This window comes from Saccostrea echinata, unplaced genomic scaffold (assembly GCF_033153115.1).
Source record: "Saccostrea echinata isolate AGI-Se365-2 ecotype Australia unplaced genomic scaffold, CSIRO_AGI_Sech_v1 ptg000004l, whole genome shotgun sequence".
NCBI lineage: Eukaryota > Metazoa > Mollusca > Bivalvia > Ostreida > Ostreidae > Saccostrea > Saccostrea echinata.
The window spans coordinates 1,780,019-1,801,687 of NW_026889753.1; the positions used below are offsets into that span (position 1 = coordinate 1,780,019).

Genomic DNA, 21,669 nt, shown 5'->3' on the forward strand with positions numbered 1-21,669 from the left:
AGGCCAAAATGTTGGTACCCAAGGGAAGGACTTGTTATAATGAATACACATGTGAAGTATAGGTCCTAGCACCATCGGTTTAAAAGTTATGACCAAGTAAAATTTTTTTTTTCCAAAAGTGGGTCAAACTCTAAGGTCAAAGTCTAAAAGGTCAAATACGTTAATTGGTACCCAAGAAAGGCAGGGCTAGAAATAATTATTTTTGTTTACCGGTCACTCGGGTTATCACCTTAAATGTTTACTGGTCAGCTTAGTACTTTCACTGTCCCACTGGGCCAGTAGATTTGAAAAAGACTGGCCCAAAACCATAATAATAATAGTAATATTTTTTATATTGTGATACTTAGAAGTACAATTTAACAAAAGAAGAAGCAGCAGAAGTTGGGACACACAACCCTGTCAAGTTAACTAACCCGACTGTGAATGAATTTTATTATGCATAAAAAAATGCTGACCCAAAGGGCACATGCCTTCTGCAATGTACTAGCCCAGACTGAAAATTCACTGGCCCTAGACCAGCGGGCCATCAATTATTTCGAACCCTGAAAGGTCTTGTCATAAGGAATATATACATGTAAAATATGAAAGCCCTAGCTCCAACCAGTCTGACAGTTATGGACAATGTTAAATTTTTCGGACAAACAGACAATCCAAAAACTAGAGAGAGAGAGAGAGAGAGATAACCTTCTTGGGTCATCTATTTTTTGGTTTCTTCACTATATATAAATGGAATGCCAATAAACAATGCTGCAAATAATGTTTAGGGTTCTTACAACACACATCTTTGTGTGATAATTATAAAGGTTAAATGTTTAATAAACAGTTATATTTCTCCATTTAATAGATGGACTAAGTTACAGCTATAAGGTCGAAAATAGAGCTACACAGTTGAGTCTAGTCTTCATTGAATGAAAACTGTGTGTGGCTATAAGCAATACATCATGAAGACACATAATTATGACATCTGGGGCGTCTGAATACAATTAAGTGTGGAATATAAAAAAAAATAATGCAACAAGTATATGTGTAATATCCGTCTAGATAAATGGGTAAAGATGAAAATATATACACATGCATGCATATATACTGGTGTAAGTCTAAAGTGGTTCCCAATTTATAATAAATGAGTGGCAATCATAATGATCAAAGGACGCCAACATTGATGATGCAACAATATCCATTGCCTGCTGATCGTGAGGGTTGTTCACCCATCACAGAGCGCCAACTTTTTGTAGGTTCTATAAAACATTTAATTATTTGTCTTATGAGCAAAGAGGTGTATGGTGAATTTAACTGGACTCTTAATATTTTAAATACACAATGGATTAACACTTTGTCTACTTTTGAAGTGCATCATAGCTGTCTTTCTGAGAGAGAGAGAAATAAACATTCAGGTATGACTCTTGAATTTCTAGGGAATTTTGGGTTTTGTTTTTCCTTGATAAAATGAAATTGTTTTTGCTTCTGTTCAAATAAGCATGATATAAGGAAAAGCGCTTAACAAACCGAAAAATAAATACATGTATATAAAACTGATGTTTATAGTTTGGCAATCACGTGATTTTTGTACCAACAGTTGAAGAAGTTCTCTCATGGACAGCAATGAAAATTCTGCCCCTGGTTTTGTTGGTTCCAATGTTGATTCATGCCTCTCAACAACAATCAACTTACAATGAACTGGAACAAAACTTATACCTAATGACCGAACCCTTGAACCCCACGCACTCCATTCTATATCTGGAATACATCGAATTTTTATGTAAGTAAAGGTCATCCGATTTTCTGCTAATTCTGCACATATATATGCGTAATATATTTTCATTAAATTCCATTTTTCATATGTGATTGCATTTCTTATCTTCATGTGTATGGGATTTTTTCCAGTAAATGCTTCTGTCTGAGGGGTGGGATGTTCTTCATATATTTATATATATTTACATTTGCAAACGTTTTCTTTTATATAACACTATTTAAAGCAACGCGTATCTATATCCGTATAAACACGGGTTCCTCGCGTCATAAACGTTCGACGTAATTTCTCAGTGACGTCATAAAGGGTCTACGCGCAATCAATGGATCAAATACGTGCCGTTGAGTTTGAAAAATAAAACATTACACGCGTTAAAGATTATAATCAGGAAAACATAAAATATGAATAAGTCATAAATGTAAATATAAGTAATAATGTATCATTTTTAAACATCTATCGGGATATAAATACGGGTTGGTACGAGATCAAATTTACCATAAAGCCCTTCGGGCTTTATGGAATTTGATCTCGTGACCAACCCGTATTTATATCCCGATAGATGTTTAAAAATGATACATTATTTCTTAAATAACACTTAACGTAGAACCTACGTCGTATGACGTCATACTGAGAAAATGAGTTTAGACTGTCTTTTTGGTGCTAGATCCATTATGACGTCATAATTAATTTAATGTTACTTTTTCCCGTACTTCATGTAATGAAGTTACACATCTGTGATAATGTGAATGACATGCAACTATTTCGAAGGAAATCAAAAATCCTAAGAAATCTAAATAGTACAATATCTTGATGAAAAGTGTCTGAGTCAAAGATCTGTTAAAAATTGTGTGTAAATTTTGTAATGTCTATCATGAAATGACGTGCATTCCCTTTCATAATTATTTGTTAATTATTCATAATGGTTGGTGTATAATAATAATGTTTCCCTAAAATATTATCTTTTTAAATAAAAAGAAAATTTTTTTTTGATAAATTTTCACATTGTAAATCTGAACGTAACCCAAAAACAGTAATTTAATAATTAAATCCTGTGTAAGTGCAAAAAGGTCAACAAAAGAAGTATGGATAAATAGAGTGTTCTCATTCGTCTGCGGGGAAAGGTATATATTTTAATCACTTTTTGTAATTATTTGGGTATGTTCTTCATCATATTAAAGATTGAAAACATTCTGACAAAGACTTTTGAAAAATATTTACAAATTTAGGTGGTAAATTGACTCAAAAAATATTGAGCACATTTGCCTATATTTGTTGAAATGTGGACTTAATTTTTTATGTCAATTGAATAAAAAAGAATTTATTCTTGAATAATATTGCTAAATATGGTTCAGTTAATAAAGTGTATAAACGACGATGTTTGAAGAAGTATTTTAGTGATTTATTATATTCTCTTTATGACCAGTACCCTTAAAAATGGCTGAAAATATGTCGTCGCTGTGTAAAATTATCTTTCCAAGTTGCACAGACTGCACTACATTTAATAACAAAGAAACATACCATATATTTTTAAATGATTGATAAGCGAGAGCTAAGTTATCATTTTGGAAAGTTTGAAAATCTTGTGACAAAGACTTTTCCGACATAGGTTCTACCTTAAGGACATACTCAACGTACCTTAACTACACTGATGATTTTTTTAAGATATTCTACATTCAAAATTATAATACCATTAGATGTTCGCAGACTAAAAATCAGCATGCATTACCAGGGGTTTTGAATAGATATTAAATGATGAAAACTCTTGTATTACACAAAAATTACTAAACATATATTCTATATGTTTTTTCATCCAAATTTGTTTTAAAGAGGTGTACAGCACCATATATAGACATTTAAAGAGTAGCACACAGATCCTTCAAGTATTGGAACTCTTCAACTCCAGGGGAAAAGACAATAATGTTCAAACTACGTATACGTTGCATATGTCCTTAAGTTTGACAGAATTAAAAAATAAAACGCATTGATATTACCTATTGAATAGTCAACATTTTGTTAACATTCACATTTAGTATTTTATCTTCTTTGAAACAGGTAAGTTGAAATATAAACCACCTAAATTTGACAAAATAAATAATAAAACGCATCGATATTTACCTATCGATATGTCAACATTTTGTTATTATTCACATTTAGTATTTTATCTTCTTTGAAACAGGTACGTTGAGCAGCAACCAAATTCACCTAAATGTCGGCTTTGAAATGATTCCCTTGTGTGAACAAAGGAAGAAAAGTTGGCTGCCTTTACTGTTGTTGCTTTTCATTTGCTACAAGCCAGCGAGAACCACTTTGATAAATATTATCGACGACCTACTCCCAGGTCCTGTTACGACCACGCCTACCCCTCCAATACCACCCCCTGTTACCCCAGCCGGCTAAATCATGCCGTTTTCGACCTTATAAAAAGGATCACTTAATTGCTGGAAGACAAGCAAAGGTCTGTACAGACCATATTCAATTTGTCTATCTTAAAAAGATAGCAATCCTGGATTTTGATTTTGGATCATAAAATGCTATTTTTTTTATCGAGAACTTCCCTGGGCCTGCAGTACAAAGAACTTAGACTAAGACTTGTTTACACTAGTCTAAAATTTTTACATAGTTCTATTACATAACTGTTTTCTTCTTATTCTCTTATTCAATAGAATTACAATTTAATCAACGTAAAAAATGAAATAAATCGTAAAAGTTCATTTGGTCGTAGTCGTAAGTTCTTTTGTAAAATGGGTCCTTGGATTTTTTTAAATTTGCTTTTGGATGTCATTTATTTCGGTTCAATAAATTTTTCTATTGATCTCTGTCTCTTGTTTTGTCAAATTGATCCTTTAACCACATTTACTGTTGTTTTGAAAATATTTTACTGATCAACATAAAATCTAAAAGTCAAATTTCAGTTCCCCCTTGTTGTGACATCCCCACTCCCCCCTAAAAAATACCTGTGAAGATTTAAGTTTTGCGTTATAAAAACATCATTGATATCATCATTTTTATTAAACTTAATCAAAAATTAAATTATCCAGCGCTTACTGTATATTCCTTATTTTAAGAGAGTACGTCGTATTTTCAAAAGAATCGTGAGAACTTGAAGTTACGAATGGGTAGTTGATCCAGAGATTCTACATCACTTTCAGCAATATACAAATGGAACCGAGTAAATTTATTTCGCTAGTGGTGTTTCTCGCGAAATAAAGCGATAAAAATTCCTTCGATTTTTTATTATTATTATTTTTTTCAATTTAATTTTATTTTATTATTTTTAACGTATTTACGAATCTTCTGTATTTCTTTTGATAGTCCAATTTACCATCCTCCTCAAACAAAAAAAAAAATTAATTTAGATGTGTACTAAATTTACTTTGATTTGTATAAACCACTCTTTTATTTCATTTCAAGACATTTGAGAACTCGCATTATAAAGTACATGTGGTTTCATGCTTTTGTTCCTTTGCTAAAGCTTACACAGCAATAAACTTGTCAAATTTGCAGATTCTTTTTTATTTACATTATAGTAAATTTATTCTGTACACAGATGAATAAAACAACGAATACACGATGGGGAATAGTTGGGAGGTCAATATTACCGCTACGTTGCGAAAAATTTCGACTCATTACCGCTACATTTCTTCGAAATTTCGGGTAATCATTACCGCTACATTTTATCAACAAGACTATTGCCGATTACAACTCATTACCGCTACATATCAAATCAGCTAGCAATGGCACGGAATACTACTATGTTCTGTTCATTATAATTCATATGAGAGATTTCCAGACAGCAGTACGTTAAGCAAATGGCCTTCAAAGGTCTACCAATTATGTAAAATATATGTTTTATCCATGAAAAATGCTTGGTTTTAACACTTTCAAAAAAATCTCTTTCACCTCCCCGTGGTTAGTAGGGGAAACAGATCCTATGCATGTACATGTACATGTATATGTTATACTTTAAATCAAAATCAATCTGTACATGCATTTATAATCCGCTGGCTAACGAAAGAGGCAATGTACCGGTATTGTATACTTTTAAATGTAGCGGTAATGTAACCTTTTTTTAGCGGTAATGAGTATGTAGCGATAATAACAATTTTGAAAATGTAGCGGTAATGATACGCACCCGAAAAGTTTGCAGTTTCCTGAAACAAAAAAAGCACAATAAATCATATTCGTAATTACTTGAATGATTTTTGCTTTATATTTAACTTAAATTTAACGAGTGGAAAAAAAAATGAATGGAATAACCAGTTATATTTGAGCTACCAATAATATATAGCTCAATAAAGTCGACGATCTAGAGGCCTGCGGCTAGCCGTAATACTGCTTCACGCACATGTTAGCTATGTAACAACACGCAACATTACTTCCGTTTCTCGCCTCTGAGTAGGTTTTCAGCCTTCGGTAAAGCACCCTTAGTAAATATGCAAGAGAAGGAATAAATTTGTCGTGAAGGATCTATTATATAGGGGATTTTTTTTTATTTTGGTAACACGAAAATGACTTAGAAATGGACATTCCTATTTAGTACTGAAATTGACGACTGAAATGTTTACCCCTTAGGTAAGTACCAATATTTTTAAGATTATTATTGGGATTGTGTCGTTATCAATTTAGAAGAAGTCTTTTGAAAATATTTAAACAGTTAAAGCATATTATATAGATAGTAACTTTTTTAAGATTTGTCGTCCTTCTGTTCACTCATAAAAATACCGGTATGCTCTAACGCTAATGATTATACTTTAAAATGCACATAATTTCAGCATACCAAGCAGGACAAAATTTTACAGAAATGTCATTTTGACATGACAATTTTTGTAAAGGAATTATTGTCATTTGTTCTAGTGAGAGTTACCTTTCTTATCCGAAGGTCAATGAACCTTAACCACCACAAGAGATACGGTGTATATTTACAGTCGATAGCGTCTGTCGTTTCAGTGTATATAGGCTTAAAATGAAATACCTCTTCATGTTTCTGCTGGTGTTTGGACTCCTTGTGATTTGGGTGAGAACACAACTACCAGAATTCATTTCAACAGAGAACATTTACCTGGATAGTAACGATGAGATTCATGGAAAATTAGTCGAGGAATACATCAAATCATTATGTAAGTACTAGTTTGATTTTTTTAAAAGAAAAAAATTACCCCCCCTCCAAAAAAAATTACAACTTGAAAAAAAAAAAGCTTAGCGTGAAAAGTGAGATAAATACACATTTTTTTTGGGGGGGGGGGGGTCACTATTCCTTAAAATAAATTTTGCATGTTTTATTTTACAGGTAAAGTTTATGACAATGAAGTGTATCTCTATATTGGATTTGACGTAATCCCATTGTGTAAGGAGAAGGACAACCGAGGACTTATTCTGTTTCTACTGGCTCTTTTATTTAAGCCAACAAGAGATCTAATGTTAAAAATTGTTGATGAAATAATTCCGGGACCTGAGCCCGTCATAACCACCACTTCCCAACCAGTTATACCAACCACGACCCCACCGGTCGTACCAACCACGACCCCACCGGTCGTACCAACTACCACCCCACCGGTCGTGCCAACTACTACCCCACCGGTCACACCCGCCGGATAATCCCTTCTCAACTCATTGTCGCCAAGCTCAACAAAACATCTCAACCCTCCAGTCTTAATCCCAATACACATGGACGAAAATTCAGAAAGTTGGTTTCAAAGAATGTGTGTTTATTATATATTGCTAAATTTATTGAATACTTTGTGTTTCTTATGAATTGCTAAATTTATTGAATATTTTGTGGTGTAAAGTTATATCCATACAAAGAAAGCATACATTTGTTTGTTTCGGGGGTGGGAGGACCTAGGCTAAAAGGGACTAAAAGTGCAAAAATTAATATACTCCATTGATCGATCTCTCTCATTCTCTCTCTCTCTCTCTCTCTCTCTCTCTCTCTCTCTCTCAAATGAAGCTATAAATAGAAAAACAAGCACTGTTAAAACTATGTACAAGTAAAACATGTACTACAGATTTATTGCGTCCATTTCTGCAATTGACATTAATTTATGTTGTTGTCGTAATATTGCGAAATGGTTGCTAAGAGACTTTGCATCGTCACTTGGTCAAATATCATGTAATTTATGTCTGCAGGAATTCTTTTACGCAGTTGCAGGGAGTGACAAACTTTTATTTCGAACGTAAAAGTCACAAATACTAATGATTAACTGCGCTTTGTGCCAATATCATTATGACACAATCGTGTGCATTTTATGGCGCATGATTAAAAAATAAGCAATTGTTGCAAAACATCTCCAGTGGAAATGTGAACTTTCATCTTTAGCAAAAGGTAATTGCTTTACAAATTTTGATTGAATTCTAACTAGTAACACTTTTATTCGAATTTAAACGATTAACTTTTTTGCCCTAACCGGACCACAGAGTACTGTCTTAAAATAAAGTGCAATTTGTATAGAAAGATTCAAAACCTTAACATTTTAATTTTCATTTACATGTATTTTGACAGTGTTTTATTCGATGACATGTATGTATAAAGCACATGCAACACACCATGTGAGCTTTAGCCTATAAATTACAAAGAATTAAATCATGTAACTCTTGGTATGTACAATCTTCCTCTTTGTCCATTATATTCTAAAGGTTTCTAATTTCTCCCTATTTTTTTTTCATTATTATTTTAATTTTTTTTTTGGGGGGGGGGGGGGGCTATTACACTCAGGTGAGCAATTACTATAGAATCTTCATAATTAATAGTTGGGAATCAATGATCATGAGCCACCCTTACCCATGAATTTACATTCTAATTATCTATAACTTTGTCAACAATCTTCTATTTATACGGTTACGCAAAAATTACGTCCCCACAAAAAAGTAAATTTTTGATTGCTCACGAACATTGGCCTCCACGAATAAAAATGATTCCACCGTATATGAAACTGGTGCTGGCTTTACTATGATGTTCTTTCTTGGAGAAAAGTTTTAGAAATCAATGAAGAGCTTCATTTCTAATAGTCGCTGTAGGATAGAACATAATGTGTAATGTAACTGTGACATTAAAAGTTTTGAAAGCTTTATGAATTTAAACTTATCTACAACAGTCTCCCTGGCTCCTTTACCACCAAAGCTTCTTGAAGTTAAAAAAACTTTATTTCTCCAATTTTTAACCTACCCTTACCCTATTCACAAGAAATAACAAAACAACCCCCACCACGTACGTCGCATTTTTTACGCTTTTTGAAGACACAATAACGCTTTTTCATTTCGCATTATCATGCATTTTGAAAGGTTCAACGCCCTTTTTCGCGTTATTGCGCTTTTTTCATTTTGCGTTATAACAACCTTCAGTATTTTTCCCTGTAGTTTGATCCTTATAGGCTTTCGTGCATAGTAGTAATTGAATTCTGTGTGGAACTTAGCTTCAATCAAAATTGGATACTAGTCACTTTTCCTTTAAAAGTTAGCCTTCACCAATCCCAAATTATCTGTTTGTGTGCAATGTATAACTCTACATATGATCGCAATCCTATATACATGTACATTAATCAAAATCTTGGTTTTCGGGATCCCAGATAGTAGGAAAGGTAATACACGACAGATAAAAGCCAGATTTTTATGATTGACAAATAGGGTATAGTTGAAAGGAAATAAGTGAGAAAAAATGACACCTATCTCCTTAAGTTGTTCAACTTGCGGTAACTTCCATAACACCCGTGCCGAGTTGGCAAAAAAGATTTCTGTCACTCTTAAAGAGGCTTATTTGCAAGACACTGTTGGACAATGCACACAAAACGAAGCTAGGGTGATTTGTATAGTATTTTATCGTAATCTTTCAGTTAAATGGTACGAACAAGATTACTACTGCTGTTCCTGACCTTTGGGGTTTTTGTTCATAAAAGTTTTCAGCAATTATTGAACAGTTATCCTAATGGAAACCTGTACCAACAGGCAGCTAGGGATCCCGTCAGTAATATTCTATTGAGAGAATATCTAAGTAACTTATGTAAGTATTTTTTCCCTGTTTCTTTAGTTACTTAATAACACGCCTTTATTAAATTATATACATTGTAATCTTTGTCAGATTTATCTATTTAAGAAGATGGGAAATAGTAGTTACGCAATTTGAATCTGAATTGTGTTTAACTATTATAATACTCAGATACATTTTTGCAGAATCAATTATGTATTATAATTTATTCTTTCCTTCAATTTAATGTAAAGTGACCTTGTAGTAGTCGAGATTAATCGAAGAGCTGTTGTCTTAAAGAAGTCTTTATAATTTTCTGCAGGTTCTCAGAATTCAGATGGTGTTTACGTCACTATCGGTCTGCAGAGGGTCCAGTTGTGCAATAAAGATGGGGAAAAGAGGAGAAAACTGGCCTTGCTCGTCCTGCTTTTGTTACTTTTGTCGTTCCGGTGGATGTTTAATAGCAGTGGTTCCATAAACCCCTTTTCAAATATTACTGATAATGGCAGTCCAAACCCTCCTTCTCCAAACCCCCAACCAAATCCCAACCCGAACCCAATTAATTAATCCGTTAAGAATACCATCTCACTCTACAACTATATGTAAAAAACACGAGTGTATCTCTGTTTCCTGTGATATTTGTTATTTTACTCGTTATAACGACGTAATTATCTCGTTATAACGAGGTAATTATCTCGTTATAATGAGTTATTTATCTCGTTACAGTGAGTTACTCGTTATAACGAGTTGATTATTTCGTTATAACGATTATTATTTAGTTATAACTAGTTAGTTATCTAGTTATGCGTTACATAGGGATGCTTTCTTATTAAAAATTTAAATACTAGCATGTGATGACCTGCCGTTCTATATGAAAGTCTGTCTGTTTTTATTTTCTACATATATTGGAATATCCAAGGATGCCTTATGCAAACGTTAGTTGAATTCTAGTCATGGATTCAAGGGAGTGTGTCGAATATATTGATAGCGAACAAACAGACTTGTAAGAGACAGACACATTTTGAACAGAAAATCTCATTTTTACCTTTGATTTTGACCTGGAATCTGCAAAAGGCTTTTGACATTATCAACACAAAGAATATAACTATCTTCAGATATTTTTATTCAGCTAACAATAATCGGTAGAGGTAAAATAATGGGTAGTGGATTTGGGATCAAAATGGTTGCGGTAGTCTTCGCTACATCGTTCAGCAGATTCGTGCCGTCGGTGGAGAGTTTCTCTCCCAAAAAAAGGAGGAAACCGAACAGGAGGAGAAGTCGCCAATCCGTGTTACCTTCGTCATACCATGGACAGTGAATGTACGGATAAGCGTACAGGCCTGTGGATGAAAAACAAAACTGTCATCATTGAATTTTGTCAAAGAAGGTACAGTTTTAGCTTTATCGTGCCCTGAGAAAAATTATTTGTATGATCTTTCTGCATGGAATTTCAATGATTCAGAAAGGGTTTAAATTTTTTTTACATCACTTTCATTTTTAAGAAAAACACAGGGCAAGATTTGTATTGAAACCGTACCTTGTTCTTTGATTAATTTGAAACAATAGACTAATGGGCAACAATCAAAAAGTTTTGAAACTGGCTTAAATATTACATAATTGAGTATATGACTGCAATAAATCAGGAAAGAATTTGGCATGAAGGGGTACCATTCTGGAAATATGACGTCATTAATTTGATGCATTTCTCTATTTTAAACAGAAAAGGCCTCAAAATGACCTATTTGAAGGGTTATTTCCTTAAGAAAATAGTGTCCATAGCCGTAGCCCACTTTAATTTTCGAATATGTTGTGTAAAATTCTTTAAAAAATCACATATCTCAAAATCTTTGTGGGCGATGCCTGTGGTCAATATTATCTGAAAGAAAATTACATAGAGAATTGGTGTCTTCTGCAACTTTTAAAGAAAATACGGGAAAATGCACAAGTTTATGAAGCCGGTCACAATTAGCATTTAGAAGGTCATGTGAGAAAAATTATTTGTATGATCTTTCTGCATGGAATTTTAATGATTCAGAAAGCATGATTTTAATTTTTTTTTTTTTTTTTTTACATCACCTTCATTTTTAAAAAAAAATACAGGGCAAGATTTGTATTGAAACCATACCTTGTTCTTTGATTAATTTGAAACAATAGACTAATGGGCAACAATGCTCACCCGAGTAAACAAATCTCATGTAGTAAACTACACATGTAAATATTGTAGAGTCCAAATTAAACTTCATGATATCAATCTATCTAATTTACAGTTTCTTCAGGCTTACTGTCAGTTTGACAATCTATAGCCTTCTTATTCATACAGAGATGACTGATTTACTTCTTAATTTACTAATTAAGGCTAGACTAAAATTTACACTTGTCATAATTTTTTTCTATGCATGACTTTGACCACAAACTTTCCCAACCCCAAGTGCCAGGAATTGAAAAAAAAATCCGAGTTCGTAATACCTGGAAATGCTTGTGTATTAAAATGACTAACTGAAGTCCTGTTCTTGAAATAAAGAAAAAAGATTTTTCGTTTATTTGTAATATCAAACTAAGCCTCTAATATGGCCCTTCCCTACCCCTGGGTGCAATGTTTTGAACAAGCTTGGATCTACAATTTACACTGTGAAGAAGCTTGCATACCAATGTGACTGATCTTGGCTTTATTGCCTCAAAAGAGTTTAATAACGCTTACTATATATTCCCATACAAGACCTTGACCCTCTAAGCCCAGTGGTCACGATTTTTAAAATAACCCCCAGTCTGCAATTGTCAAAGAAGCCTCGTGTAAGGTTTGTCTTTCCAGGCCCGGTGGTACACGGGAAAAGTTTAAATTTTAGGTCACCTGAGTTATTCAGGTGACTCAAAATTGTTTTTGCCCGCCGTTGCGCGTTGTTTGTCGTGCGTCGCTCGTTTATATACTAGTATATTCAGCTTCTCCCAAAGAATTGAGAAACATTTTCAACCAAAGAACCATATACGGTTTACGCTTATTTTTGTCCCCTGTAAAAATGTGTTGGTATATCTGAATAAACAAAAAAAAAAATATTGTTTGGAAGTAGATTATTGGCATATATTGTTTCTGTGAGGTCAGAAACTACCGTATACATGTAGTGGAAGTTTTTAGCGTGGTGCTAACTTTAACTTATTTGAGCGCTAAATTTGCGTGTAAGAAGATAGCTTTAATCAGTTTAAAATTTCTTCTCCCTGTATTTACCGATATTTGAGTAAGCATTAAATCCACTACGATGGTGATTCATGAATTAATGGAATATGGAGATATGATCTATTTTTGGTGTAAAAGTAAATCTTTCTGAACATATCTTAGGCCGTCCAACGTTATATCTATGATTAACGTCACTCGCGGGCGTTAGTTTGGGAAAAATTGTCAGTTTGAAAGAAAAAAACAAGCAAACAAACAAACAAATAGTTTATAGTAAGTTTGTATTTCGATTTGCTTTTACTTTTAGCAAATAAAAACTGCATTCCTTTGGGTCCTGTATGAGGTATATTTGAGATGAGTCTGTCATTTATGCTGACAGATTTACTAAAAATGATCATTAAACAATTAATCTACAAGATGCACTAATATTTACAGTATTTTTTTTTTCATGTACTTGAGTAAATACTCATTCCCTGCCTAGAGTTCCGCTATACGGTATTTGGAATTTCCGTTATTTTTAAGAAAGAGGACAAAATGGACAAGATTTGTTCAATTGTTGACTATATACATGTAATTTAAAGAGCGCAAAACTGCTCCGTAACAGTATATTTCATTGAAATTATCATTCCTCACATTACTGTATACCGTTTTATTTTCGCCCCGTGTTATTTTCGCCCTTTCACACTTGCAAAAATTTTGCCCCGTTTTATCAAAACAAAGCTCGCTCGACGAATTTTAACCAAAATATTAACGTATATACATTTTTCCCGAAAATTCATTGAAATTTTGAATTTACGTCATTTCCAGAAATTAGAAGTTAGAGATTTCTCCATCAAAGTTTTATTTACGGGACAAATATTGGGCATTTTAGAGTATAATCCTTGGGTATAAAGCTTCTATGAGTACAGGGACACAAATTTTGAATTTCATCGCTCTCTGCCTCCTCGGGGTCGGAGTAGCAGGACCAAACCATCAAAATTAATGCGTTTTTCATAAATCCGTTTCTCTACTCCTGGACATCAAGCAGTCAAACTGTAAACATGATAACGATAAGTAAAGAGCCCTCTACCAAAACTATAAAATTCATGGCCCTTGGATTCAGGGTCGATGAAATGTTGAAAATACATTACATCTTAAAAAATCTCCTCTTTATTGTGGACACTGAACAGGCAAACTGTTTGCATGAATCTAATGAGTACTCGCACGTTTACCAAGATTGTAAAATTCACACCCCATGGATGATGGGTCCATGGTTCAGGCACAAGAGGGTGGGAATTAGTTAATCATATATTGAAATTACATTATATTTTTTTAAGTCTTCTTTACTCCTGGACATTTTAAAGGCAGTTTACAAGATGAACTCTTAGGCTTATACCATACTGTGAAATTATATATCACTCTGGTCTATGGTTCAGAGCTAAGATACCAGGTAGTCAAATAGTGAAAAAAAATTCTTCTTTTAAATAAAAGACATCTAGTGGGCAAACAGATTAAATGATTACAATGTGTGCATAACTCTTTATCAAAGTCCTAAAACTCCTGTCTCCTGGGTCAGCGTTCAGGCCCAGGGTGGGGTTAAATTGATCATACATTGAAATACTTAACACCTTTGAAAATCTTCTTCTTATCCCATAGACGTCTAGCAGATAAACTATTTAAATGATTAAAATGAACACTTAGTCATTTACCATAACTGTGAAATTTATGGCTCCATGGGTCCAGCGTTCAGGCCCCAGAGTGTGTCATCTTTGACAAATACAACTTTGAAAATCTTCTTTACCCAAAGATGTATAAAGCAAACTGTTGGCAAGATTACAGGGAATACTCAACGCTCTACTAAAACTACGAAATTATGCCTCTTTTTGAAAACTCAACGATCTCGGGGTATGTGTTAGAGTGGCTTTTTTTTTGTTTTGTTTTATGAGGGGGTTGGGTGGTCTCCTGAGAACGAGCACTTGCACATGCATTCTGGCTTAGTTGAGCTATAAACAAATCTTCATGATAATCACAATCAGTGTGGGTTTCTTCCCCTAAAGATTTTTAGCAAGGAAGCTAGATCTATTTAAATTGGTCCAAGTTGAGAAAAATCGTTTTTGAAAATTTAACAGACCAGGGTACATTTTTGTGGGGGCGGGGAGGGGGTGTCTCCACAAGTACCTGTGCATGAGTTGTGGAAGATGAAATATACTTAAAGCTACCTACATGTATACAGAAGTTGAACTGAAATTTAGGCGCGAAGAGACGCACTTATTATCTTATGCAAAAAAAAAAAAAAATCAAAGTGGCGCTTTCTTATCCTTCGCATCTTTGAAAAAAATGCAGTGCAACATATGATGTTCTAGATTTTGTATTTCTCTACACCAGTAAATTCAAAATTTAGAACATGACATCAACATCAAGACCAATTCTTGATTTTTAACTTAAAATACATTTTAGCCTAAGAAACCATCAACAGGGGATTTATGTGTGAGGGGCCGTTTTGGTATTTACTGCCATTAAATGATATCACGAATTTGAATAGGTGATATCACCTATTCGAATTGGTGATATCACCTATTTTAGCTTTTGAATAAGTGATATCACCTATCAAAACAGGTCTTATCGCCTATTCATTTTGAAATGGTGATATTTAATATCATCTATTCAGACTATATATGAATGAAATAACAATTGCTCCCAAGAATGTACAAATACTGTATACATTTACCTTATACATGTGATACAGGGGGTAACATTTCAGTCTCCTTGTACATAAGTTATAATATAACGAAGAGAAAGTATCAATAAATATAGCAAAACTGACACAGGTAAAACTTGTATAACTTTGCATGGGTCGATAACACGTTTTTTTTAATTGTCCCAGACTTAAACACAGGGGAAAAGGGCAGTCCGAATTTAGGGTCAATGCATGGAAATCTAGTTTTTCATAAATAAGATCAGATTGTTATATATGGATCATTTTTGTGTACATCTAAATACGAATTGTGTACCAATCCCCTTCTTTTGTGCCAAAAAGAACTTAAACAAATTTTCCGTTTATTTGATTAATCAATACTGATATAGTAGAGAATGAAGTTCAACAAGTCCAGAGAATCGTTTATAATCTTTTTTCAAAGTTTGTTTAAGAGTAACGAGAGCACTGTAACATTTTTTGAATAGAATGCCAAGAAAATAAAATTGTTCTTCGACTGTGCACTGAAGCTAGATTGTCTTAAAGAAGGGATTTTCATTATTTAATGTTGCAAGAAATGCAAATAGGTGATATCACCTTTTCGAATTGGTGATATCATCTATTCGAAATACATGTAGATAGTTTATATTACCTATTTGAATATGTGATATCACCTATTTGAATAAGTGATATCACCTATTGAATAAGTGATATTACATATTTGAATAGGTGATATCACCTACTTGAATAAGTGATATTACATATTTGAATAGGTGATATCACTTAAAGGCAATAAATACCAAAACAGCACCCCATAGTTATGGTTACCATTTACTAAAGTATTTGAATTTTAGCCCATATTTGAAAAAAAATGTATAATAATTTTCTTTTATTTAGTTAAAATATTACAATATAAGTGCAGTAAACGATACAATTTGCAACAATTACTTTGTGGCGAAACATCAATAAATACCGTACAACTTACAACACTGTTCCGTCAGAGAAGGCATTGGACAAACAGGTGACGTCTGGCTATCACATCAAGAGCAATTAAACTGTAAACATTGAAATGACCATATAAATATATACAACAGCCAAGACAACAAAAAACATTATTATATATAATCCAGTGACTGAGTGATCACTCCCATATCCATCCAAAAAAAGAGGAAAAAGGTCGAACAGGATATAACGGACCACTGAAACTTTAAAATAATCTGTTTCTTGACAGGTGCTACTACAACCCATAACACCATCTCCACGCATGAATGTTACCCCCCACCCTCCCCGGTAAAATGAAGGGCCAAGCCTCCTTCAAAGGGAGATAATCAAAAAAAAAAAATAGGTTGGGGTCATTAAAATCTCTTCAAGAGCCACTGTACCATAATAGAGGAAACGTGTGGAAGGTTCCGTAGTGAAGATTCTAAATTGTTCAGATCATGACACCCGGGATAGGGTAGAGCCACAATAATCTGTCCTTTACTGGCATGAAATAAATAACTGCACCCCATCGAATCAAAAGGTCGTCCCCTAGCTACCACACGTGCAAATTTAGTTTTCCAGTTTCATAAAATACCGATTGGATCGCTCAATACATGTATAATAATTGCATATTAGAAAAAAATCAATACACGTGCACATATATAAATCTACTATTACAGAGCATAGAAATCACAGCTCTCAAAATATTCAAGTTTAAAGACTTTTTACTTACCCTCTTTATATATATAGACGATAACGGCGCCGTACATCTGATAGCAAATGATGGAGTGGACTCTAGTGGTCCCTAGTCAATCAATATAGGTGGTCAGTTGTTCGATGGAGCAACTGGTACAAAACGTCATATGATTTATGAATGAAGTCACTAGAATTGTGAACAAATACGCAACTAATGGACGAGACATAGCTCGTTAAACATTTACAATACCATCTCCAGTCCATATAAAACTTAAAAGGGAACATATTTGATTCTGAAGGGGGGGGGGGGGCTTGCAGATTTTGGAAATAAATAATCTGTCCTGGAAAATGTTGGAAATAAATAATCTGTCTTCCAATGGCAAGAAAATAAATAATCTGTCCTTGACTGGTGCTAGCACCCCCCACCCCCAACAAAATAGAGTTTGGGTGTTTTACCTTTACCTTTTTGCTTGTCAAAAATTTTTCAGTGAAGAAGAAAATAAATAATCTGTCCAATGGTCGTCCCCCAAATAGCTGTGGAAAATTGACCAAAAGGTTCACTTCTTCAATTTGTTAAGACATTAAATTATTGTATGATATGGATGTCCTTTCATGGTTCTTGATTTCTTGATGTACATGTATTTCCAGTGCTGGTTATAATAAAACAATGAAAGTAGACTGAATGCCTTTATTTGCATAAAAAAGCTTTTGAAAAACCATATAAAAAATTGTTCTTATTAAATAAAACAAAACAATGATATCACAGATATATAAAATAAAACAAAACATATCAACAAGTGAAACTGCATTTATCAACAAAATATGTCTCTCCTCTGAAAGAGTAACAATATAGAAAAGGAAAAATAAGTATTCACTGAACATGACTGAAATAATATCAAATGATGGGACCATTCAAGAAACAGATTCTAATTTTGCTTAATGTTTTCAAACAATTTGACTTGTATTTTACTGCACTTTTTAAATCTTTTAAATAAAATGGAACTCCAAACATGCACTATATGTAGAATACCAAGTGTATACAAGAAATTCAATTTGTAAGCTTCAAATCAAAGCATTGTAGATTGATAATAAACCTTTAAAATGAAAAAGTTCCAACTAAGGCTGATACTATAATACAGGGTATTTGTCATTTTAAAAGCCTGCTTTGGGTACAACAAGGTGAGAGTATCATGTTCAGCATGTAGGCATACATTGATTATAAGTCTTACTTCACACAGATTGATTAGAGCAGCTTTTTTATGAGGATTTGTAGAGGTCGTCCAGGGGTAACACATACAAGGTTAATACCTTGTCATCCTAAATATAAAACTAAGTATCAAACATCTGTATAAATAATTCTGATATCCCAGAATTTTACTGTGATTTGTACTAGTTGCAATAATGTAACCCTCTCGTTTTGTAAAAACAAAGAGGCTTAAGGGCATAAAAGGTCAGCTGAGTATGAAGCAATCCTGTAAAGGGTCCATAGAATGGCCAATTGATAATAATATAATAAAGCAATGTTGCTCACAAAGAAAAGAAATTGAGTAATCAATGATCAACAAAATAGTTTGCCTCAATATAATAATCTGCGATAACTTTGAAAGTAGATTTATTTCCTTGCCTGTATACGCCAGTGCTACCTTCAATGTGACAATATAGTAAAACTTTCTAATCTGGACACCACTGGTTCCAAAGAAATCGGCCAGATTAGTTCAATTCCAGTTTAGACAACTTTTTAAAAAATTGAATTTACTGACTGGGATTTCAGGTTTACAACTTATTAGGCAAAATTTTGGAATACACAAAATCCAGACTAAAACAAGTTTACCTGTTATGAATAATTATAAGTTATGATTCATAACTGTAATATAGCACATCAGTTTAAGTCCCTTCAATTATCCTATCTAGTAGCAAGACCTTTGCCCTAGGGTGATGCCTAGAACAATTTTTTAATCTACAACATATCTTCATCCTTGTGTGTAAGTTTGGTGATAATCTGACCAGTGGGTCTTGAGAGAAAGATTTTTTTAGCAACCATTACTTTTGTTTTAATTTTCCTAATTACCTCCCCTTGTTTAAAAGTCACATCCCTAGTTTCAATATAAATGAGAGCCTTGGGCCAAGGATACTCTGTAACAAATTTGACAAAAATTGACCAAGGGGTTCTTGAGATATGGCCCATATTCTATAAAGTTTATGCACATTGCACAAATGGCCATAGCATTAGCTCTTTGAGCCTTTGGCTCAGAAGAGCTAATTAAATGATCAATAGAGCCCCATCCTATTAAACACCAGAACCCCTAATCCAGGGGCCATAAATTTCACAATTTAGATACCGGTAGCAATATCCTTGCTCATCATAATCATACATCTAGTTTGTCCGCAATACATACTTTGGGGGGGGGGGGAGAAAAAAAAATATTCAAAAAAAAATTATGCATTTTTACTTTATGATAATATATAGCCCCACCATAACCCCTCATTCTGCGGTCCTGAATTTCACAATTTTAGTATAGGACTCAATGCTGATTACAATCATGCCAACAACTTGATTGCTTAATGTATAAGAGTAAAGAAGATTTTTGAAGATACACTAATTGTGATGGTTTTGGCCCTGTCCCTAAGGCCCCCTGGGGGCAAAAATCATGAAATTCACAATTTTTGTTCCCCTTTACCCATTGATTATATATGCCAAAATTGGCTAAAATTGGTACTGAGAACAGATAGCAATAGGTAACCTGAGTGACTAGTAACCTAAAAATAATGCCCTATTTAAAAAAAAAATAGAGAGGGCTACATTATTGCATTGAACTTTCTGCATATCGGTAAATTTGTGTGTATATACATGTACCTCTATTTAAGCTGCATTCATAATGAACAATCTAGTTTTTTTTCAGAAAAAGGTAAATTGTGTTTCCTAATTTCTACATACTTTTATAGTGCCTCTTTTTGGAGAATATGGAATTTTATTCCTGAACTGAACTAAAAATATATACTTTGTTGTTTTACCTTAACAACTGGAATATTCAATTAATCTTTAAATAAATAAAGTATGTGGACTACTTGTTGTTAAAAACTTTTTCCAATTTTTTTGCCAATTTTTTCTTGTAACCTTTTCCTCTCAAGTATCAAATTTTATAACTTTCTGGGGTTATACTAGTACCGCAAAAATCACATCAATATTGGTTGAAAAATTCTTCTGCAGTAATTTTGTAGTTTAATTTTACCATATTTCTAATTTAGCCAACAATAAAATATAACAAATGTTCTCAAAAGGCTGCTGGCCATTATTAAAAAAAACCAAAAAACAATGCCCTATTGTTACTTTATACATAAAAAGGTGTAAAACACATCTCCAAATACTTTTGTTCTTTCATTCATAGGGAGAGATGAAAATTCCAGATTAAAACAGGTTGTATTTGTTCTACATGATGAATAGGGTCAGGTAAAATTGCTCTTTGAGACATTTCAGTGTTAACTGTCTCCAGAGGAATATCAGCATGTATAACCTCCACCCCAGTATTTATAGAGGAGGCAGACTCACTAAGACTTCCTCTCTGTGATGTCATCCTGTCTATACTACCATGTGACCCATGCCTCTGATTTGATTGGTTAATATTTGTGCCCAGATTCTGTGTCAGTCCTTTAGAGTCTTGTTTTGATACTGCCCCTTGCCTGTGAGTAAACACTCTTGTAACATAACTTGATGATGTTGTTGAGCTCTTGTCTGGCAATGTCCTCTGTGATGCCGCTAACCTTTCATTGGATTGTTTATTAGGATTAGATTTCTACAATATAAAATGCAATTTTGTTTTTTCAAAAAATACAAATTTCACATTTTGAAGAAATTACATTTTTGAAATTAGTGTGTCAGACTCTGCAAAGCTTTACTTTCTGTGGAGGAAGTAAATTCAAACATCACACACTTCTCAAGACTAACATCTTATTATGTATTTAGAAAAAGACATTAAATATTTTATTTGTGTGTGTTTACCAATTAATGATTACGTGTTTAATCTATTGTAACTTTTACAATACTGGTTTTTACCTCTAGCATACTTGTTAGTTTTGGTGGAGCTCTTCTACCTTTTGGAACAGCTTCCAAACATACAAAATTTGAAGCTGAAAAATGTCAAAAAGTAATGAATGAATTGAGGAAAGAATTAAGATGCCCAGTCACCACAAGTATTTGTAAACATTAGATTTACCTTTAAAATGAAAAATACAAGTAATAATGATAAACATTTATTTAAAAAAAAAAGTCATACATGCTAGGAGATTGGTCTGAAGTTCTTTAGGAAGTATGCTCCAGTTCTCTGTGTTGACTATTTGATGAATATGCATCCTTAGGAAATTTTCACACATCCGAAGAAGTGAAGAAACAAAATTTTTAAATTCCTGTAAAAGGTTTGAAAAACAAGACATCAATATGTACAAAGTTTATT

General features: G+C 33.3%; 3 protein-coding genes across 3 annotated transcripts in view; 2 read left to right on the forward strand and 1 right to left on the reverse strand.

Moving 5' to 3' along the window:
• The first annotated feature begins 1,246 nt into the window (after positions 1-1,246).
• On the forward strand, positions 1,247-4,533 carry LOC133179369 (uncharacterized). Its single transcript, XM_061314141.1, has 3 exons — positions 1,247-1,394; positions 1,577-1,759; positions 3,927-4,533. The coding sequence occupies exons 1-3, from the start codon at positions 1,265-1,267 to the stop codon at positions 4,145-4,147; spliced, it is 534 nt and encodes a 177-aa protein (XP_061170125.1). The 5' UTR covers positions 1,247-1,264; the 3' UTR covers positions 4,148-4,533.
• A 2,081-nt stretch (positions 4,534-6,614) lies between these two features.
• LOC133179370 (mucin-2-like) lies at positions 6,615-7,371 on the forward strand. The gene is made up of 2 exons (XM_061314142.1): positions 6,615-6,867; positions 7,038-7,371. The coding sequence occupies exons 1-2, from the start codon at positions 6,714-6,716 to the stop codon at positions 7,343-7,345; spliced, it is 462 nt and encodes a 153-aa protein (XP_061170126.1). The 5' UTR covers positions 6,615-6,713; the 3' UTR covers positions 7,346-7,371.
• A 10,524-nt stretch (positions 7,372-17,895) lies between these two features.
• LOC133178980 (BTB/POZ domain-containing protein 8-like) overlaps positions 17,896-21,669 on the reverse strand; it is a 39,014-nt gene continuing 35,240 nt past the window's right edge. Inside the window, exons 10-12 of the mRNA XM_061313647.1 lie at positions 21,493-21,622; positions 21,273-21,346; positions 17,896-21,012 (exon numbers count right to left, since the gene is read on the reverse strand). Of these exons, the coding sequence (XP_061169631.1) occupies positions 20,602-21,012; positions 21,273-21,346; positions 21,493-21,622 (615 nt within the window). The 3' untranslated portion in view covers positions 17,896-20,601. The remainder of the gene's footprint in view (positions 21,013-21,272; positions 21,347-21,492; positions 21,623-21,669) is intronic.

Bases quoted from the DNA above. Each gene is read 5' to 3' on its own strand.
- LOC133179370 (XM_061314142.1), top strand. From the start codon at position 6,714: ATGAAATACCTCTTCATGTTTCTGCTGGTGTTTGGACTCCTTGTGATT. The intron at 6,868-7,037 runs GTAAGTACTAGT...TTTATTTTACAG, and splicing joins GGAATACATCAAATCATTAT to GTAAAGTTTATGACAATGAA.
- LOC133179369 (XM_061314141.1), top strand. From the start codon at position 1,265: ATGAGCAAAGAGGTGTATGGTGAATTTAACTGGACTCTTAATATTTTA. The intron at 1,395-1,576 runs GTATGACTCTTG...TTGTACCAACAG, and splicing joins AGAGAGAAATAAACATTCAG to TTGAAGAAGTTCTCTCATGG. The intron at 1,760-3,926 runs GTAAGTAAAGGT...TCTTTGAAACAG, and splicing joins GGAATACATCGAATTTTTAT to GTACGTTGAGCAGCAACCAA.